This window comes from Adelges cooleyi, unplaced genomic scaffold (genome assembly GCF_023614345.1).
Source record: "Adelges cooleyi isolate 19-005CV unplaced genomic scaffold, UGA_ACOO_1.1 ACOO_flye_CR_arks_rails_tigmint_CR_PRNA_31, whole genome shotgun sequence".
Taxonomy (NCBI): Eukaryota; Metazoa; Arthropoda; class Insecta; order Hemiptera; family Adelgidae; genus Adelges; species Adelges cooleyi.
The window spans coordinates 1,510,323-1,528,895 of NW_026095981.1; the positions used below are offsets into that span (position 1 = coordinate 1,510,323).

Sequence of the window (18,573 nt, forward strand, 5' to 3'; positions counted from 1 at the left end):
ATATAAGTAAGTATAAGACATTTTATTTTTTTTTTATAAAATTAGGACCCAATTCGCCTCTGGTGTTGGCTAGTACAATAATTGTATTATTAAATATTTGTGGCGTTTCAATATTTACCTTCACTGCGTTCTACCTCCAGCCTGCCGGCGCCTCTGTTATTTCTTATCACGCGTTATCATTAAAAATATCTCTTATCAAAGTTGAATTTTCACTTTTGTGAATGTTTGATAAAAAAAAAATCAACAGACCATATCAATTTTATGAATAATTATATTTCTTGCTTTATATCTTAATAGCGGCCTGATATAATCTGTAAAATCGCTCCTTTCAACAATTTTGACTTCTGTAGTTACTGTGTTTCGTTTTTTGGGACAGCCGAGTGGAATAGGTAAGTATCGTCCAATGTTGGCATTGATTTTATAGTTTATATTTTTGATTTTAATAAATTAATGGGTAATCTACAGTTTACGGGTTTAATATGAATTTTTTTTAACAATTTGAATGATTAGCATTTGCATACATTCGTTTAGACGTAAAAACGTGTGAGATGCTCTATCAATGGCAATAGTGACGATAACACTAGTTTACTACAATATTGTGCATCATACGTCACTACTTATATTTAATAACTCGCTGAACTCGGAAAAAACATTCAACATGATTATAATTGTTAAGTATTAAAATTCCATGTACCAGTGACGGTTTTAACCATTGTGCTGTAAGATCTGAACAAAATGCCGCCTTTTAATATAAATATTTATCTAGTCTACAAATTGTCTAGCGAGCGTTTCTCGTGTAGTGTCAACCTTATTTATAATAATATGAGGTTTAAAAAAAGATCCTATTTTTGGGGCTTTTTTCTCTAAGTTATTTAGTTTAGTTTTTATTTCTTCCACAATTTTTTTATGCTGATACCCACTCTGACGTGATCAACCGTCACTAATTTTACTAGAGTTTTTCTACAAAAGACACAATTCACATAGCCTTGACTCATGCTACATAGAATATGCTTAATCCCAGGCTAAAGTCATTTTGAGAGATGTATTATCAGTTCCTATCCTTATTTATGAATATATGTTTTGTGTTCTACAGATAAAGAAGTGAGAAATTAGCTAAGAATCATTAACAATGGATGACTACAACTGCGTAACCGTAATCAAAATAGAGGAAGAAAATGTGAATATGAAAGAACAATTTGCCAGAGCCTTAGTGCAAAAAAATAAAGTGGTTAACATTGAAAAGAGTTGTCTGACGAACCTCAACAAACCTCATGAAAATATTGATGGAGATACATATAAGTAATGTGATTTATGATTAAAAAATTTGAAATACATTTTGTTAAAAAAAAAAAAATTTAACTTTGGTTAAATAGGTTAAGAAATATTTTCCGATACAAAACAATATAAATTAACAATGGTGTTAACACCATTACTATGTTTCTTTTTTCTATTAACCTAACTTAACCAGTCTGGTCTCATTAAATATTAACAACTTTAATTAAAATAAATAAAAATGTAATATTTAACAACACGTGCAGATTGGGATGATGTCGTCGACATGTGAAAAAAAAAATAATGTGCACTAGTAAAACCACCTAATAACAAAAAATTATTCTTATTCTTAAAATTTACAACTCATATCAGTTTTTTTTTAAATATTAATTTCACAAACTTTTGGTTCCACTGCTAGTAGTTAGTACATAATTCTATATTAAAATTTAGTACTCGTAGGCAAGGTTAGGTATTTTCTACTCTATTTTAAGCTTTAAAAAATATATATATTTTTTGTTTTTAGTGTCAGAAGAACTGTTACAAAACAGTAGTCAAAGTTTAAGTTGACCTAGGAATGGACATTGTTTCGAGTCCGTGATTGAAATTGAGAAAAATTGTCTTTTAGATGCGAACTATGATATGGATGAGATACAGCCATTTGTCTGCGATATATGTGAAAAGTCATTTGATACCAAAACGAGAGTTTCTCGACACATAAATCAGTCACACAGTGCACACTCAACAAATCGAAATTGCACTGAAAAACCAGTCATCAAAAATGACATCGGACAAAAGTTTTATAAATGTGCTGTGTGCCATGTGTCATTTTCTCATAAAATCTCACTTACAAGACACGAACGCATGCACACCGGTGAAAAGGCCTTTTAAATGTAACGTGTGTCTTAAGGCATTTTCTGATAATACCAACCACAGTAAACACACACGTTTGCACCACCATTAGATTTTTAGTCAATGATTTGTATTATTTGTATTTTCATTTGGCTTACTAATTTGTGTATTAAAATGGATGAAGTACCTGCCACTTAATATAACAAGTGCTACTGCTTAAGTTTTAATAGAATATATTGTTTCATATTAATTAAATGATTTTAACCATTTTATGACCATTTTAATGTTAAATAAAAACCTATAAAATATGTCACATGATTTTATTAGCGAATGTTTTACATAAATTATTTGTAAATTTGTATTATTATTATTATTACAGTTTTTAATTTTTGTAATTTTTATGTTGTCAATTTATTTGCATACATATTAAGAAATTGTATTTAAAATATATATAATATAATATACATTATTACTGGATTACCTACTTGTTAAATGTTGAGACGTGCACATTTCAGTTATTCATTAGAGCACTACAATTCATCTAAACATTGTGAAAACTAGTTAAATTAGTTCCAAATTTGTATGGAATATTTATTTAAAACAAACGATTACAAACCAAAACAATTTTTGGACATTTTTGTGTTATTACCGTCAAAGTGATAACTGACAAGGCAATTTTGACGAGCTAACTTAAGTTTTAAATAGTCACCAACTTTTTTTGTATCAATTAAAATTTCTTTTTGTAGGTATTTAATTACCTATATATAATATTAATGGCTAATATGTTAGGCGTTTTCTTAATAATACATTTTTTTTTTTGATAAAAATAATATTTAGCAATGCAGTTTGAATATTATATTAATATTTCTAATATCATGCATATGCATATGCATTTATATTATGTAAATAATTATTTTAACACAAATCACTATAATATCTATTCATATCTAAATGTGCCAAGAACCTAACGATTGGCACTAAGATGAATAGTTTGAATTTTCCTTATCACTTTGCAAAGTAGTTTTTTTTTTTAGCAACATATAAGTATTATTGTTACAACTTTATTAATTAAGTTACAACTTTTTGAGCAGAACTATTTTAAAACTTGCGAGAGATCTTTTTGAAGTAGTAGGTAGAGTCAGAGTAAATTAAAAACTAAAAATATCAATTTTCACCCTCAGTTGATTAGCCACTAGAAACGTAACTGCAAAATGCATGTTTAACAGCAATAAACTATTATGTTTGTTTACTCATCTATGGCCTAATGTTACCTAATGATCTCAAATGAATAATGATCATCGATCAATGATCGCAATGACACGTTGTCACGTCAACATAATGATAAAGGGGCTTAACAAATATTTAACTATTTTATAATTAATTAACAAATATACTAAACGAATACATTATGTTTTGTTATAAATTAATAAGAACACATAAGTATAATTAAAAATTATTCTTTTATTCAACACCAAAATTTATTAGACACCTAACAATTGCCACAAAAGGCAAATATAATTGTAAATTATTAGTACTACAACTCTGTAAAATTAAAATATAATCCTATCGACAAGATACAAAGTAATAATGTACTAATTTTGTTGGTTAATTATTGGTTAATTAATTACAAATATAGTTCAGAGATTAGTATACTTAAGCACAAGCATAAGTACATTGTTTTTAAAAATATAATTCATTACATACAATAGCAATTTGTACATAAGGTTCCTAACGTTAGGAATAAATAGATACAATAAAGTTATGAACACATAATATATCCATAACAATTTTTTTCTTCAATTTTAAACATATATTATTTTGTACAATTTGAATAGGTAGTTTGTATAAATTATACTAAAATAAGCATATTATATATTGATATAATGAACTATTTATCTAGAAACAACATATTATAAATAGTTATTAATATTTAAAAAAAAAATTATTAAAATACATGTATAATATATATTAATTTTGATAGTAAATTCTTAAATTTAACCGTTATCCGTGCCAAACTATATTGTGTGCCCACCAGGTTAAAGGCAGCATGGATTTCGAATAGTTTTTTGATTTATTACACAAAAAATAATAAATTTAAACTTCCACATTCTGAAATATAATGTGGCTATATAGTTTGTCACAAATGTAAAATAAAGTTCTAAAGAAATTAATTAAAAAGACACTTAATAAGCGTTGTACGGTTAGTATGCCGTTGAAGATATATTTTTTATTATTATTATTCTATTGTCCTTTTGTGTTTCTCACTTTGATTATGAATAGTGGTAGGTAGGTACACTACTATACTATTTGTTAGTATGTGCGCGCATATGCGATTTGAGAGTACATTTATACTTCAATGATTTTTTGCAAACAACGCATTCGTATGGTTTCTCCTTGGTATGCACGAGATTGTGCGTTTTAAGATTACCCTTACTGCCAAAGGTCTTCTTGCAAACGGTGCATTCAAATGGTTTTTCACGGGTATGCACGCGCATATGCAATTTGAGACTGGATTTTTGGACACATGATTTTCGGCAAACACCGCATTTATATATTTTCTTGACGGCATGCAAGCGATTATGTGTCCGGAGACTACAATTGCTGCTAAAAGTCTTATTGCACACGGTGCATTCAAATGGCGCCTTGCCAGTGTGCTTGCGCCAAACGTGATTTTTAAGAAAAGAAGTTTTTGCAAACGATATATGACAAACGTCGCACGAATACGGTTTGTTTTTGATGTGCACACGGTTATGCAACTTGAGATTACCCTTGGTGCTACAGGTTTTATTACACACAGAGCATTTGTACAGTTTTTCGCCGGTGTGCGTGCGCATGTGCGTCTTGAGGGTAGAGTTTTGGCCAAACGATTTGCGGCAAACAACGCATTCATACGGTTTTTCGCCAGTATGCACTCGATTGTGTATCGTGAGGTAACCGTTACTGTTGAAAGTTTTTTTGCACACTTGGCATTTGAACGGTTTCTTAACGGCATGCACGCGCATATGTACTTTTAGATTGCACTTTTGTTTAAATGTTCTTCGGCAAACGTCGCAATCGTACGGTCTCTCACTAGTATGCAAGCGGTTATGCGCTTTAAGAGTAGATTTATAGAAAAACGATTTTTCACAAACACTACATCTGTGCATTCTTTTGTCTAATGGATTCTTACCGGTATGCTTGCGACACATATGATTTTTGAGAGCAGATTTTCGGACGAATGATTTTTTACAAACATTGCAATCGTATGGTTTATCATCGGTATGCACGTTATAATGTGTTTTAAGATTACCCTTACTGCTAAACATTTTATTGCACACAGTGCATTTAAATGACTTATTAACGGTATGAACGGGCAAATGCCTTTTGAGAGCAAATTGTTGCTTAAATAATTTTTGGCAAACACTGCATTTGTATGGTTTCTCCTTGGTATGCACGCTATAATGTGTTCTAAGATTACTCTTACTGCTAAACACTTTATTGCACATAGTGCATTCAAATGATTTATTAACGTTATGAACTCGCATATGCCTTTCAAAAGCATATTTTTGCTTAAATTTTTTTTGACAAACATCGCATTCGTATAGTTTTTTACTGGTATGCACGTTATAATGTGCTTTAAGATTACCCTTACTGCTAAACGTTTTATTGCACACAGTGCATTCATATGGTTTTTCACCAGTATGCACGCGATTATGTATATTCAGAGTAGATTTATAGGAAAATGATTTTTCACAAACCCTACATTTGTATTGTCTTTTGACGGTACGCAGGCGTTTATGTAATTTAAATTTAGACTTACCAGTCTTTTTATTATCATTACGAGAATATTTTCTAACACGCCTGACCGGAATTCTGACATCTTTTTGGAATTTCTGCTTAATATTGGAGAATTGACTGTGTGATGACGATAAATGAAGTATGATTAGTTTTTTGGAAGCAAACGATTTTTGACACACGTTGCAGACGAACATACGTGTTTTCTGTAAAACTTTATTTGATTTTTCGATAAAACCCTGCTGATTGCTATGCGAATCTATCTGAGTCCCATTGGTAAAGCACTTAAAGTCGTCACTGGCCATCGATTCAACTCTAAAACATAATTAAATGCTTATATTAAAAAATTGAAAATATGATTTTTTACAAAATGTATTATTTGAAAATTAAATTCATAATTAAATGCACTGTAATTTTTGAAGAAATTATAAGAATAATTATGAGAAAAATGTTGTAACCATAATATCTTTAATTTGTATTTTTTTTTTTTAAATCCCCTTATTTTTACTTATTATTGTTGGAACAACAATGTTTGTCGGAAAACATAAGATAAAATTACAGGGAATAAAAAAACTACACAGCAAACAAGGTAATTTTGTGATGAAGGTAATTTTGTCTATTGGTTTAAAAAAATTAACAAACCACTTTAAAGAAAAATGTTTGATGTGTATCTGTGAACACCAAAAAACATTTAATTTTTATAATATCATTGTCAGGTTTAGTAATTGTCTTGACTTTTCTAACTTACTTTGTTACTTCCTAACTCTTTTTTAGCTAAGTAGTTAGCAAACGACATACATTATGTTATTTTTTTAAAAAATGAACATTACCTAAATTGATTTTTCACTGTTGGTTTGATCGGTGAGTTTGTTTGATAAGCATCCAACAAAAAAGTGTTCACAATTTCTATTTCAGATTGAAAAATATGTCCATTTAATTCATCTCTTTCAATTTTTACAACAGTTTGGTTGTTCATCTCGTCAAATCTTAAATATTGTATATTAAACTTAATATTGTGTATATTGACCTAATATCGGAGTACCAATTTATACAAGAAAAAGATTTTTTCAGTTCATATATTTCATAGATTATAGTTAACTATTTTACATTTTTAATTTGAACAGTGTCCCATAAGGGGGACATTTGTCTCCTTATTGTTTTCACTATTTATTAACAGTGTTCATCGTCTTTTGAACCACTGTCGCAGTTTCTGTTTGCTGACAATATTAAAATGTATGTACATTTCATAATTATTTAAAGCTTCAAAAGATTTTAATCAGTTTACTGCATGGTTTAGAAAGTTTTTTTCTAGAAAGTTAGACTTTTCTACTATGTGTAACTTGACGACAAAAAAATGTTCAAAACAATTAATTTTATCAAGTGAAAAACAATAGACCAAACAAATCTGACCTAAACATTTTAAAAGATGAAAAAACAAGTGACCTGTTTGCCTAACAGAGCAAAACCAAAACAAAACCAAATAAAAAAAAAAAAGTTCACTGAAATATATACATCACAGGTTTTGCTCAGATGATTCCTAGACAAGAAAAATAAATAACAAACAGAATTTAACTCCGTGAAAGAAGCTGTAATAAATACCGCCAATGAAACCCATACGCCTAAAACCTATTTACCCATAGATAACTCAAGAAATATTGGTTTAAATTAATAAAGAAACATAATATACAGGTAAAAAAGTGTTAATTACTTTTAACTTACTATTAACAATACCGAAGAACTTTAAACATTATACAAACTATGTAATGACTATTTTTACAAAATATATTATATGATTACAAAATGCCTTACTTCAATTTGTTTTTGACATGTGTTGTAATTGAACGTTCATCGGTCATAGAAATAGGACCATTGTGCAATGTTCTAATATGATGTTTCAATAGCTTTCGAGATGTAAATGACTGCAGACACAAGTCACATATTTCGTCCACTAAGCCGTGCGTTACTAGCATGTCCGAAGCTCTAGTTGATTCAACTTTTATCAAAGACTTATAGTAATATTTTTCCATTTTATCATTCTCTTGTTTAATATTAGTTCCGTTCATCATATCGTTATCTCTATGAGTAAAAAACACTATATAAACATTAATTATATTTTACGTAATAATATTTTTATTTTAGCCAAAACATTTTTAAGTAAAATCTTATTTTTATCAAATATTGTAATTAATTGTATTTATAGGGTTCACATTAAGAAATAGTTTTTAAAATTAAGTTATATAGATGCTAAAATTTTAAAACTCAAACACCAATTATAAATTTCAAGATGTTTACATGGTAAGTTAGTGATGAAGACAATAAAACAGTGAAATGCAGAAAAGTAGTAAACGAGGATAATAACAACAACATTACAGTCCGCTCTACCTCTCGGCTCCATCTTATAATGCTAATAACCCAAGAAATATAAATTCAAACATGGCTATCGATCAGTTAAATTTTGTACTATATTATTATTCCACATATAATAGGTAAATCATACGTGTAAGTCGCTGTTGCTATTTGATTGGTTTTATACGAAATGACTCTTTTAGATATTTGAGATTTAAAACGGGCTTACTCAAATCCATTATTGACTTCTTTTTTAATTGAAAACTCATTAATCTTAGAAATACCATTGTGTGATGTTGTAATATGATGTTTCAATTGCTTTATAGATGTAAACGATTCTAGACACAATTCGCATGTTTTGTCTGCTAAACAGTTTGTTACTTGTATGTTCAAAGGCATTGTTTCTTCCACTTGTATCAACGATTCAAAGCAATAATCTTCCATTTCATCAAATTCGTGTTTAATATTAACTCCATTGATCATTTCGTTATCCCTATGAGTAAAAAAATAGCAAATATTTATTATATATATTATTTAGTTAAAATTAGTTAGTTAAAAAATGTAGGAAAAAAACTGTACATTAATACTATTTAGAAATTTACCAACAATATAATACCTATTACAAGTACATTTAAATTAAGTAAACAAACTTAATAGTTCTTATTCAATTAACCAAGTTTTTTTTTTTCGGTTTTGACTAGAACTTGGTCTGGACTGTAGTTGGATGTGATATTATGAGAATTTCAATGAATAATAATTCGTAAGTATTGAACATTTTCCTCACCCGAGTCTTTTCCCGGCAGCTTTTATTCGGGGACTTTTCCAGGCTGAAGAGTTCATACTTATTATTATGTGATGAATAATTAAATTTTTGTAAGTTGATGACTACACCGACAAGTTGCAAGCGAATTGCTGTACTATTTTGTTTAAAGTTACCTGTAAAACCGTTATCAGAGAATACATATCGTGGTGCTATATGGCAGGCCCCAGACACTCATAAAAATTAACACGGGGAAGATACTTATCACACAAAACCGCGGCGGCCATCTTCTTAAGACTACAACACTATAATCTTATATCTATATATTATCATTATTTGTAGTGTATAGATGTAACATACAACGCTAAATAAGTCGTTACAAAATGGCCGCCGCTTTTTTGTTTACACTGTAAGTGACCCTTCTGCTTTCACCTATTCTGTGGTACTAGAATGAAATGGAGATACGAGGAACAATATCAACAGAAAGAGATAGAGAGAAAAGCTGGGCTTTAATCCCATGGAATAAAAATTGAAAAGACATGGAGTAATACATTTTAGCCTAGGTGTTAAAATTTAAATGGTTATGACTTAAATGATTATGTGTCAGATACACATAATCTGTGGACTTATGACTTATGATATATTAAATTAAAATTTGTATTTAAACAAGTACACAACTAGTTTATGTAAAAAAAATATTGGTACAATAATTATTAATATTAACGTTGTATTTAAAAATAATAATAATAAACAATTTTAATTTTAAAATTTCCTTATTAGATATTATTATTATATAATATTATGTATTTATTTATTTCATGAGATTTAAGACACCCAGCTAAATCTATCTATCTCTTTTTAACGATGTTGACCCTCGGATCTCTCTCTCTACTATCAGTCCATTTATTTATCTGATAACGAATTGTACAAAACAAAATATTGCTTATAAAATTAATTTGCATTTATTATTATTATTATTTAACCAACGGCGGTTTTTCGCTCAGAAGTCAGATTTGTTTTATTTGAACTCCTACAGATTTTTTTCCTTTTTTATATCGTATTTTAATTGTTTAAAAATGGTTAATCAATGTGTAATCCGTGCATGTAAAATAAAAGCAAATAAAGAGATTATCATGCATGGGTAAGTTAGGATTTAATTTACTTATACATTAATACAATATAATACATTTTAATAATAATATAATTTTTTTCAAAAGCTTTCCTAAAAATCATGAAATGCTCTTTAAATGGAAAAATGCGATATGGATGTTTCAACCAGATTTTCTTCCGACAACACATACAAAGATATGCAGTAGTCATTTTCTGGAATCTGACTATAATTTGAGTTATCTGGGGAAAAAAGTATTAAAAAAAGATGCTGTGCCAAGTGTATTTAAACCAGGTATGTTCTTTCTTATGTATGTAATTGATACCAAGTGTGTGTATTTAAAAAAAAAATGGAACTTACAATTGTATTAATGTTTTGTGATAGTAGGAAGTATATGAAAGTAATATGTATTATTCTATTTGTTAATCAAACTCATATTATCTTATTTACCAATTAAATAATTTTAAAACAATATATTCTAGAAGTTTGTAAGACATTATTTAATGTTGAAATGGTCGAAGTCTTTGATGACGAAGAAGGAAGAAATTTACAAAACATGCCAAGTAATTTAGCTAACATTGTGTTACTATTATTCATAAATCTTAAAATAAAGTAACTTCTAATAATTTTTTTACCATTGATATATTTTTGGACTGGGGTCATTTGGTAATTGGTGTTACATCACGGAATATGCAACGCTGTCTGGTAAAATTAAAAAATTGTACCATATGTGATAAAAAAACATTGCCAATGTGACTAATGGAGGGGAGAAATGTAGATAAAGGGAGGGGAGGGATATGAACATGGGACACCAGTCGTGTTCCAAGCGAAATGTGGACATGCCGACTCACTGTCCAAAAATAAATTCATGATTCAATGTTTTTCCGTGGAGCGGAGAAAATAGCTAGGGTTTTTTTTTATAAATATATTATATTTTTGATTACAATTGAAGGAAATTATAAGTATTTAATAGCCTAAAGCCGGGGTCACACAGGTGTCGTGACCTAGGCAAGAATACTTTCTCGTTCTACAGTCTCGTCTAAGTGGTCTAGTGATATTGCTCTTGCTCAACGACCCGTGTAAACCCGGCTTAATACTTGTTGTATCTTAAAGGCTTACTACAATAAAGTAATTAATACCTACATAATTTTGTTATATTATTAGTTTCAGGCTATAATATCAGGGACGATCATAATTATTCATTAATCAATGTTACTGAAGATAAAACCATTAATTTTGATACACATGATTCATGTAAAGACAAAGAATTTTTGCCTAGTCCTCAAAATATGCAGTTAAATTCAATTAATATGAATGATGGTAAATTATAAGTAATTAGTAAATAATATGTATACACTTTCACACTATCATGCCTACTATATGTATTTTTTTAAAATTTTAGTGGACGATGAAAATATCCAAAAATGTGACTCGTGTAAAACGGTGGTGTCTGAATCTGATGAAGAGGTTGTGCCAAATGAACCTAGCACAAGTCACTCATTAATAACACCTTATAAACCTAAGTATATATTTTCTTTTTATAAAGTTATTGTAGTTTTTATTTAAGTATTTTTTTCTTCACAGGAAACGTAAAACTTTTGTTGGCGACTTTAAATCTTTTGATGAATTGGAGAGTCCAAATTCTCGTTTGAAGTTTTGGCATGCCTCTAATAACACAATTAAAAATCAACAACATACAATTAAAAATCTTAGGAAGCAAAACTATTGTTTAAATAAAAAAATTAAAATTTTGGATCAGTTAATTAGACAACTCAAAAACCGAAAAGAAACTTGATGATATTGTTTGTCATTACTCAAGGTAAATATATAATAATAATAGCAATGTCAAATATATGTTAAAAAATTGTTATGTTTTGTAGTAATTGCTCAGACAGACTCAAAGAATTTTATGTAATCCTGACATTCGACCATAAATGTAAGTGTCATTTGATTGATACAAGTATGATAATAGAAAATAGTCGATTCAAGTAATTATATAATGTTATGTACCTATAATAATTATGCTGAATAAATAATAATAATAATTATTTTATTTTGTTTTCTGATTATTTCTCATAGACATCTACTAGCGACATACCTACGGCTAATATTAGTACAGTAAGCACTTCAAATAGGTTCAGTTATAAAGAAACCGTGGTGAGTATTCTGTATCTTTTCTACTTTAAAGTTATGGATCGTAAATTTTTTATAAACAGTCAAATTACTTTGAAACGTGTACGAGATGTTTTTATACATATACATTTATAACGTATATATATTGACAAACTAAAAAGTGTCATAAGCTCTTTTCTTTCTTTGTAGAAACAATTTTTTAAATTTTTATTTTTTTTCTACAAATTTTAATAGATATTTTCCAAAATAAATGAGCAAAATCCTTTTATTTTATAATATTTTTACACGGTAAAGAACATTAAGAGTAAAACTTTTTTTAAGCCACCCTAATATATATGTATATTTATAAAATTAATATCGATTATTTATTTTGAGTAAAATATACAAATCATCACTGCTAGTGAAGTCACAGAATAGTTTGATGCTGATACTTCACGTTGTCTTCATTTTCCTATAATATAGAATTAAAAAAACTAAGCGATGAAGTTTTTTATTAATAATTTAAAACTTAGGAGCCATCAACAAACTATAAAAAGACAGAACAAGAAAATTTCTTCAATAAGTCTAATTTTATGATGTTGTAAAAGAAAAAAATTGACAAATCTAAACGTTGACATCACACTACTGTGATCTTCTTTTGGTTAGCACCAAGATCAGATTGTTAAGCTTGCTTTAACACATTTACAATTAATTTGTGTAACAGTAATAAGCTTTACATTTATATATATTTTTTTTTTAAATCTTTAACATAATCATATCAATCGTTAAATTATTTAACAGTCCTACGATGCATAATTTTAAACTCTTGTATTTAATAAAAAAAAAATGATGTTATATGTTTTAGTACTTCAAACAGAGAAGAACAAAAAAAAAGTTTAAAGATCGAAACTCTAAAAACTTCTACTAACAAACACACTTGAATCGAATACGGCCGCTATGAATATGATGTCTACTTACATGTAAATTTGAATTAGTGTTACATGAGTGCATACATACCAATGAGAGACCTTACGAATGCACTGCATGCGTAAGAGAATGTTTAGGCATAGTTCTGATTTGAAGAGTCATGCAGTGCATTCGTATATGGTCTCTTATTAGTATACCTTACGAATGTGCACTGCATGCTAAAGAACATTTATCCACGGCTCTGCTCTAAAGAGAGTCATAAGCATACCAACAGACCGTACAGAAACTATAAAAAGGGTTCATTTAGTATCATTTAGCTATAGGTCATCTTTAATAAGCACATAACACATAACCTTACCTAACCTAAGGACATTTAAACCTTAGGTACCTAATCGTTAATAATCTGCTTATAGTTTTTTGATATTTATATGAAAACTCTAAACAGCTACTTTAATTAATATTTTCCTTCTGACAAAATGTAATGGGTTCAGCTGAATGTCTTTATATAAAATATTTAACATAGTTATGTTTATCAGCAATATTCAGTGATGTAAATATCGACTGCCACAGCGAAGAAAGTCGTAACTTGATTTTTATCAATTTGGAGTGGATAACAAAAAAGGAATAGTCCTTACTTTTCTCTATCTATGACAAAAGTTATTTAAAAAAAAACCATAACAATAAGCAATCAAAATTGAAATTTTGTGTTTGGCCCTTCTCAAAAGTTACAAAAATCAAGTTATCGACTTTCTTCGTTGCGACATTCGATATGTATGCTTCCCCAGAGTTTTTTTTTATTTATTATTATATTACTAATTATTTATTTATTAAATAGAAAAATATTCTTGTAAACTAACAACATAAAAGTATTGTACTAAGTGTTATATAAAAAAAAAAAGTACCAGCACAGTTAACCTACTTTAAAATACATATTATGTGATGTAACTATATTGATTTGGAAAACTTTTTTCCACCTTAACATCCTTATTGGATCAATAGTAAATTTAAAATTATATTTGTTTATTAGAAAAACAAATGCTTTTTCGTGCAATCAAATTAAAAATAAAATAAACAATGGTAGAGTAGAAATATTACAATATTCGTTATTTAGATTTCTATGAGTCTGTATAAAAATCTAGACTACTGGAAATCATCTGTTATTTTGCTTAGATACAACAACATTGCTTTTATTAGTTTTTCTATACCGTTTCTGAGCTTATACTTGTATAAATTGTTTTTAAGTACCTATTAAGAAAACGTGCAACAACGAACCGATGGTTAAAGTCTAAGTATATGCACACTGGATAAACTACAGTTTATCGTTTCTAAAAGAAGAATATCTTGGTCATTACAAAAGCTATCGCATATTTTAACTCTGGCGAGAAAATGTACATTGGATGAATATTTTACTTGTTATTAAGATAAAAGCAAGTTGATTACAATTATTTTGATAACTCGGCAGTTTAATATACCTAGCTAATTTAAACTTAAGTCTTCAGTGCAAAGTTTAGAAGGTATTGGTTTCACAATGTAACCAATACAAAATTGATAAAAACATCCTACAAATTTAAACATTTACAACTATTAAAATTGTGGCACTCTAAAACTTTTTTTAAAAATATTCTAATTTGTTCAAAATTTGTGTAAAGTGTAATCAAAAAATTGCTGTGATAACACTAAACGAGATCAAGTGGCCACCAGGTTAACGTGTTTTCGGATTTCTCAAAAGCGTTTAACACAATTGACCATAATATTAGTGCTTTTAAATTACATTGTCTAGGTTTTCGAAACCCCTTTTCTTTTCTTTCGTGGTTAATCTATTTTTTATCAAATAGAAAGCGATTAGGGTGGTTCTTATTTGCACGATTTTCGAATTTCAATTGTGCCCCCCCCCCCATTAGAATACTAATTTAAGCTAACTTTGAACTTTCTAATCCGATCCTAATAATTTCCTGTAACAAAGAGAAGTTTTCCGTTTAAAAAACTTCTGATGATGCCGAAATGCTTCAAAATGACACTTAAACCATCTCTGTGTTTGGTTCGACCATTAGAGATTATATTTAAATATTTCTAAATGTGAAGTAATGACTTTTTCGAGAAAGAGATCCCCATTTCTTCGAAATTATTATTTAAACGATCTTGAATTCATTCGTGTCTACCAGAATAGTGATTTAGGTATACTTTTTGACAAATCGCTATCATTTAATGTGCCAAGCAAGGCGTCATCTATGTTAGGTTTTATAAGCAGAAGTTGTTAAGACTTTAAAAATCCAAACGCGTTAAAATCTTTATATTGCGCATAGGTATGTACGATCAATTTTGGATTACAACTCTGTGATTTGGTCAAATTCAAGCAGCAGAGTCGATTCAGAATCGGTTTTTGAGAGTAGTTTCTTTTAGATGTGATAATATAAACGACAACCCCATTCCTCTTATAAGCCATTAACTAACTTTTTTAAATCTTGAAATATTGGAAATAAGACGAACACGGCTAGATCTCTGCTTCATTTTAAAATTACTTAATGGAAACATTTGTTGTCCAACTTCACTTAATAAATTACAATTATTGGTTAATGAAATTGGTAAATAAGTATGATGTCGAACTTTCACCGTGTGTAAATATTAATGGATTTAATGGGTATTTAAATTGTTTACTTTCTTAATAATTGTATAATGTATATTCTTAATAATCTGTATCTTAATGATTGTATACCAAGATAATTTGCATTATGATTGGGCTACTGCCCTTTTAAATAAATAAATAATAAACGTTTTATTGTAAATTGTGTGTGCAATATTTTCGGCAAAATAATTTGGCCCTACTGGCATTAAGTTAAAATCAATCAAAAATCGTTGTTTAAAAATCTATTGTTTTACTACAAAGTGTCACTATCCGGTTTTATGTTATCTGTGCTTATCCGCTACTGGGCGACCGCAAAACCGTATAATTTACTTATTTTAGTAAATGTACCCATTTTAACATTGTCGCCATTTCAGTTAATCAAACTTAATACTAACGTACACCACACAAATCCCAACAACTCTTGCGTGGCCCCGCTAAACCACTTACACATCATCTGTATAAGCAACGCGCATGAAATAAAATACTGCATGTTATTACAGTTGTTTATTCGGTTGTTCGAGTACTGTGGACAGAATACAGACGTTTTAGAGCTTCTATTACGTTTGTACGATCAACATAGGTGATACACATACCGGGTGCTTGTTTAACTATGGCCCAGTCGGTAACTTAGGAGAAATTACTTTTAGTTTTTATACGTTTATAGCTGTTATTAGTTGGTACAAATTTAATATATTTTTAAAATAATATAGCCCATTGAATGTAAAAATACATAAATAATAATGAATATAACATAGTTAAAAAAAATCTAATATCTTCAACCACCCGGTATAATATATTGTTCACCTAGTTTTTAGCGTTTCAGTTTTTTGTCAACAACAACAACAACAACGGTCTCTGCTTGTTTTTTTACACCAAGTGTAGAAAAACAATATGCATACGTGTTAGCAAATAACAGATCCCAACGAAAACATTCGACAATACCCAACGAGTGTAGATAAACGCTGTGTAAGTTTTTTTTTTTTTTTGTAGAACATATTATTCTCTTTATACTCTTTAAAAGTGAATACTAAGGTATTTAGTCAAAATGGAGTAGTATTTCAAAACGTTTTGTACATTCAACAAATTGCAGGCTCTACAAGACTATGTTGGTAATATTATGATGACCATTCAATACAAGCATTCAACGTGTTACAAAAATATGACCTAGACACGGACAAGACGGCTAGTGTCGGTGTTGTACTCGACTTAAGTCAAGACGCTATAGATTGTGCCGGATTTTTGCTCGGAGACTGGATGCCGTTAGCTTCGAAGGGAACCGATTGTAGTGATAAAGAGCAAGCCGACCATTGTGGCGAGCCAGTCGAAATTACTCCTTACGGTACATTTTTCATTACGCAACAAGCTAATTTCAAAGACAACAATAATCCGTTTTCTTTGGACATAACGTGTACTGCTGAGAACAGGCAAAAAAAAAAAAATTGGTAATAAAATATATTACTATCTTACCGCGTAAACAACATTTTTTAAGAGATAAAGCTAAATAAAAACAACTTCTCGCAGTATAACTAAAAATAATAAAGTCAATACTTGAATTTTTTTAACACTCATTCTCCACCAAACAATATAACAATAATTATATTATTGCTCTATAATCAAATATTCAATAAACATGTAACGATGATTACATTTTAATACATCCTACTTAGGACTTACTTGAAAATAAATCACATGTCATATTGTTAGGTATTTAATTTGATCTATTATTGTATTTAGTTGTCTGATTATTTTCAGCCGCTTCATGACCTCAACGATCCGGAAAATATCATTTGGCACTCTTTATGAAAATGACTCTGCCGACGAAGACACTGACGGTACAAAAGTTTCTGATATTTTATCTTATAATTTTAAAGAGTCAGTCAATGTTTTTTTTTTGCCCTTAATTTGTTTTAAGTGCATTTACTATTTTATGATAACATACAAACGTCTGTAATATTACATAAATGCTTGAATTTTATCGACACTTAAAAATGTTATTTAAAACAATTAATCTATAATTTTCAACTACGTTTTATGTTTATGCAACAATTTGCTAATTATTTTATTTTTTAAATGCACTAAAATCGATTACGACAATAACACTTTGTATAAAAATGTTTAAAGTTTACTTTTTTTTTTACTTAAATCAAAATAATAAGTTACAGTTAAAATGCAATTTGGATTGCATGTTCTATTAAAATAATAACTGTTTGAGTAGCAACTATCAAAGACACCATTAACGTAACAATCGATGGTAGTTGCCTGCTTTTTTTGTCCTCAAGTCGCGTTTTGTGTGACTGAATTTTAAAATTGTGGCTAACAAACCAATATATTATGTTACGGTTAACAAAATCCAAGAAATAATCGGTTATGGCTTATATTTCAGCATCTATCACTTACTCGTCAAGACAGTGCTAGGTAATTTTGACAAAGTTTTCAACAATAAACTTTACTATAAATGAACGTGCGACAATTCACAGGTAAACAAATAATATGGTTAAAACGGTGGTACAAAAATAGGCATGTAAAACTAAGTTAGTAAATTACATGATACAATTATTACAGTCTTATATTAATGCTCAATCGTATATTATTGTAATAGCAACAGTTTTTGGTTTTTAATGTGATTATAGTATCTTTCTAGTAAAACGCAACTACTAAGTAGATATTAGGTAGGTAGACTAGGCAAACTTCTGAAAACCAAGAATGTATCAGACTAAAGATTACGGGTGGAAACTTCTAGACAATGTCTGTGTTAATTATTTGTTTATATTATATTTAACAATAATAATAAAAACAGCTATT

At 28.8% G+C, this 18,573-nt stretch overlaps 2 protein-coding genes and 1 long non-coding RNA gene across 9 annotated transcripts; 2 read left to right on the top strand and 1 right to left on the bottom strand.

The window, feature by feature from the left end:
- Nucleotides 1-251: 251 nt before the first annotated feature.
- LOC126839870 (uncharacterized) lies at nt 252-2,447 on the top strand. Its single transcript, XR_007685984.1, has 3 exons — nt 252-389; nt 1,094-1,299; nt 1,796-2,447. It is a non-coding gene; the product is annotated as an uncharacterized LOC126839870 (long non-coding RNA).
- A 1,471-nt stretch (nt 2,448-3,918) lies between these two features.
- On the bottom strand, nt 3,919-9,264 carry LOC126839872 (zinc finger protein 345-like). Of its 4 annotated transcripts, none has more exons than XM_050575294.1 (5): nt 8,858-8,978; nt 8,471-8,734; nt 7,705-7,971; nt 6,726-6,881; nt 3,919-6,210 (listed from the first exon to the last, which is right to left on the bottom strand). In XM_050575294.1, the coding sequence occupies exons 2-5, from the start codon at nt 8,722-8,724 to the stop codon at nt 4,425-4,427; spliced, it is 2,463 nt and encodes an 820-aa protein (XP_050431251.1). In that variant the 5' UTR covers nt 8,725-8,734; nt 8,858-8,978; the 3' UTR covers nt 3,919-4,424. The 4 variants fall into 4 exon arrangements, with proteins under 4 accessions (XP_050431251.1, XP_050431252.1, XP_050431253.1 ...); XM_050575293.1 differs by lacking the exon at nt 8,858-8,978 and adding an exon at nt 9,026-9,260 and having other exon boundaries at nt 3,920-6,210; XM_050575295.1 differs by lacking the exons at nt 6,726-6,881; nt 8,858-8,978 and adding an exon at nt 9,026-9,264.
- Nucleotides 9,265-9,983: 719 nt separating this feature from the next.
- LOC126839885 (uncharacterized) lies at nt 9,984-14,082 on the top strand. 4 transcript variants are annotated; one of them, XM_050575317.1, is made up of 9 exons: nt 9,984-10,142; nt 10,219-10,403; nt 10,595-10,672; nt 11,274-11,429; nt 11,512-11,632; nt 11,694-11,928; nt 11,990-12,097; nt 12,189-12,266; nt 13,087-14,082. In XM_050575317.1, the coding sequence occupies exons 1-6, from the start codon at nt 10,078-10,080 to the stop codon at nt 11,902-11,904; spliced, it is 816 nt and encodes a 271-aa protein (XP_050431274.1). In that variant the 5' UTR covers nt 9,984-10,077; the 3' UTR covers nt 11,905-11,928; nt 11,990-12,097; nt 12,189-12,266; nt 13,087-14,082. The 4 variants fall into 4 exon arrangements, with proteins under 4 accessions (XP_050431274.1, XP_050431272.1, XP_050431273.1 ...); XM_050575315.1 differs by having other exon boundaries at nt 10,592-10,672; nt 13,087-14,081; XM_050575316.1 differs by having other exon boundaries at nt 10,592-10,672; nt 11,990-12,045; nt 13,087-14,081.
- Nucleotides 14,083-18,573: the final 4,491 nt, after the last annotated feature.

What these genes read in the sequence shown, in the direction of transcription:
- LOC126839872 (XM_050575293.1), bottom strand. Translation starts at nt 9,081, where the DNA reads ATGAACTCTTCAGCCTGGAAAAGTCCCCGAATAAAAGCTGCCGGGAAA. An exon ending in GAAGTCAATAATGGATTTGA is followed by an intron (nt 7,972 to 8,470) that starts GTAAGCCCGTTT and finishes TTTTACTCATAG; the next exon opens with AGATAACGATATGATGAACG. An exon ending in CATGTCAAAAACAAATTGAA is followed by an intron (nt 6,882 to 7,704) that starts GTAAGGCATTTT and finishes ACAATATTTAAG; the next exon opens with ATTTGACGAGATGAACAACC.
- LOC126839885 (XM_050575315.1), top strand. Translation starts at nt 10,078, where the DNA reads ATGGTTAATCAATGTGTAATCCGTGCATGTAAAATAAAAGCAAATAAA. An exon ending in TTCAATTAATATGAATGATG is followed by an intron (nt 11,430 to 11,511) that starts GTAAATTATAAG and finishes TTAAAATTTTAG; the next exon opens with TGGACGATGAAAATATCCAA. An exon ending in ATAACACCTTATAAACCTAA is followed by an intron (nt 11,633 to 11,693) that starts GTATATATTTTC and finishes TTTTCTTCACAG; the next exon opens with GAAACGTAAAACTTTTGTTG.